Source organism: Aptenodytes forsteri, unplaced genomic scaffold (assembly GCF_000699145.1).
Source record: "Aptenodytes forsteri isolate BGI_AS27 unplaced genomic scaffold, ASM69914v1 Scaffold167, whole genome shotgun sequence".
In the NCBI taxonomy this organism is placed as follows: Eukaryota; Metazoa; Chordata; class Aves; order Sphenisciformes; family Spheniscidae; genus Aptenodytes; species Aptenodytes forsteri.
The window spans coordinates 2152075-2154091 of record NW_008795926.1 but is presented as its reverse complement, the minus strand read 5'-3'; the positions used below and the strand labels follow the sequence as shown (position 1 = coordinate 2154091).

Here is a 2017-nt window from a genome sequence, read left to right as displayed (position 1 = left end):
GTGCAGTTTTTCATTGGAGGTTTTTAAAAAAAAAAAAAAAAAAAAAAAGAGACAGATCCCTTCCAAGGACCACTTGCTGTGCTCTCCTTGGTCATAAAACAGCTTCAGGCCCTTCAGACCCAGTGATCAGAATCATCACTTGCAGCATTTGTGGAGTTTAAGTACAACAACCGTCCCAGTAAGTATCAGAAATATAGTACACCCATTTAAAAACATACCTGCTTAACCGTGACATACCCCTTGTTACAGTCTGCTTTTAACTGAACTGGAAAGAAAGAACAAAGTGTCACAAAACAGTGTAAATAAAAAGGCCAGAACTCTGCTGAAACACCCCTTGCAGAAAACACTCTTGTATTTCAAGATCTGCTACTTTCTGAAGCTGATCTCTGTGAATGTACACAAAGAATACTTCTGCCCCATCCTGTTTCCAGGACCACAGGAAAAATGGAACCAACCCATACACTGAGTCACACCTGAGTATTTCACATCACGGATCAGCAAAATTACTTCAGAATAAAGGTGAAATCTGTGGAAGTCTTCCACACGTTCTTGCTATTCTCACCAGCCCTTTATGACAAGAAAGCATGGAGCAGGACTGTGTCCAGCAGGAAGAAAGGTAAGGCAGGGAAAATGTGAAGGGGAGTATTTTATAGATCACAGATATTTTTATATAACTTGCCAGTGCATCTATAAAATAACAACTCATCCTAAAACTCAGTTGGTTGAAGATTACGGAGATGAAGTGCCACTCACAAAGCAAGAGTGCAGGCAGTGGAACATGCCTGTGAGCCTGGGGACTCATGTTAAGGTTCAATGCCTTAGTCTACGAAGGCACATTTCCTGTTATTAGGCGTCTCCTCTGATTTTTTAGGACCCAGAGATCTCCATAAGTGCTTATAAAAAAAACGCTTGATGCCTTCAAGAATCAGGCAACACTATGGACCATGCAGAGAAAGGAGACCATAAGCCAGTGACTGCAGAAGCAAGCCTAAGGAAAGCCTGCTTAGATTTCAAGGAAAAACTGTGATTTCCCATTTAGACCCTGCTCAAAGCAGACTTATGAATTAGGCCAAAACATTGGTCCGTTAGCTTCACTGTAATTTAGCCAAACAGAAGAATGATTTTTATTGATAAACATGAGTGCCGTACTTGCATCTCACACTCTTCACAAGTTTGGTTGCTGCTGCATGTAGAAAGCGGGATTTGAGCTATGCCTTACCTTGCTTCCGTGAACACTTCTTATCCGTTATCCCAGTCTCTGGGCCACGCCCAATTACCACTGCTTCCAGGTGTGGCAGTTTCATTCGCTGACTGCATTTCTCTTTCCCCACCAGCCAGCACACACGCATCGCTGTTCTACAGAGCAAAACAAACAGTATGTTACCAACACGCAGCTTCCCGATGGGTCACCTTCCTGGGGAACCGGGTCCAGGAGATTCTGCTGCCAGCCCATTCATTAGCCGAGTCACTTCTGCTAACTGGGTTCACATTTCTGAAATTCAAGGCAAAGCACAACGTTAACACTAGCATAATCTAAGAGCAAATTGCTGTTGAAAGGGCAACCCTATTTTCCTTCCTTCTACATCACCATATATTCTCACATGCACGGCTCACATATCGGAAAAATCAACTGGATCAACAGTTCTATCTGACAGAAAAGCCAACCCACAAAAAAAGTTATTTGTTTCCCACTGAATCAGAGTTGATCTGAGAGATTAACTTACCCACCAAAACAAAGAAAGCAGCAGAAGACAGAGAGGGCGAGAGAGGGGGATACCTTAATCCAGCAACAGTCTGCAGAGGGACCGTGCTACGAAACCGGACCCTCAAGTTTACGCCCATTTGACCCCGGACAGCAAAGATCCCGCACCCTCCCCCCTGCCCGGTGCTTGGCGCTAAGCGCTCCTCCCCCCAACTCTGTGGTGAGCTTATCCCGGTGGAAATCAACCCTCCGTCCCCAGTGCAACACCGGCACTGTCACACACACGCCCCGCCTCAGGGCGCCGCCTTTACCCTC

General features: G+C 45.3%; 1 protein-coding gene across 1 annotated transcript in view; it reads right to left on the bottom strand.

Annotated features, from left to right (window-relative positions):
• APTX (aprataxin) overlaps window positions 1-1785 on the bottom strand; it is an 11331-nt gene extending 9546 nt beyond the window's left edge. The window contains exons 1-3 of the mRNA XM_009285036.2: window positions 1725-1785; window positions 1220-1356; window positions 219-265 (exon numbers count right to left, since the gene is read on the bottom strand). Coding sequence (XP_009283311.1) covers window positions 219-265; window positions 1220-1349 — 177 coding nt within the window. The 5' untranslated portion in view covers window positions 1350-1356; window positions 1725-1785. The remainder of the gene's footprint in view (window positions 1-218; window positions 266-1219; window positions 1357-1724) is intronic.
• Between the last annotated feature and the right edge of the window lie 232 nt (window positions 1786-2017).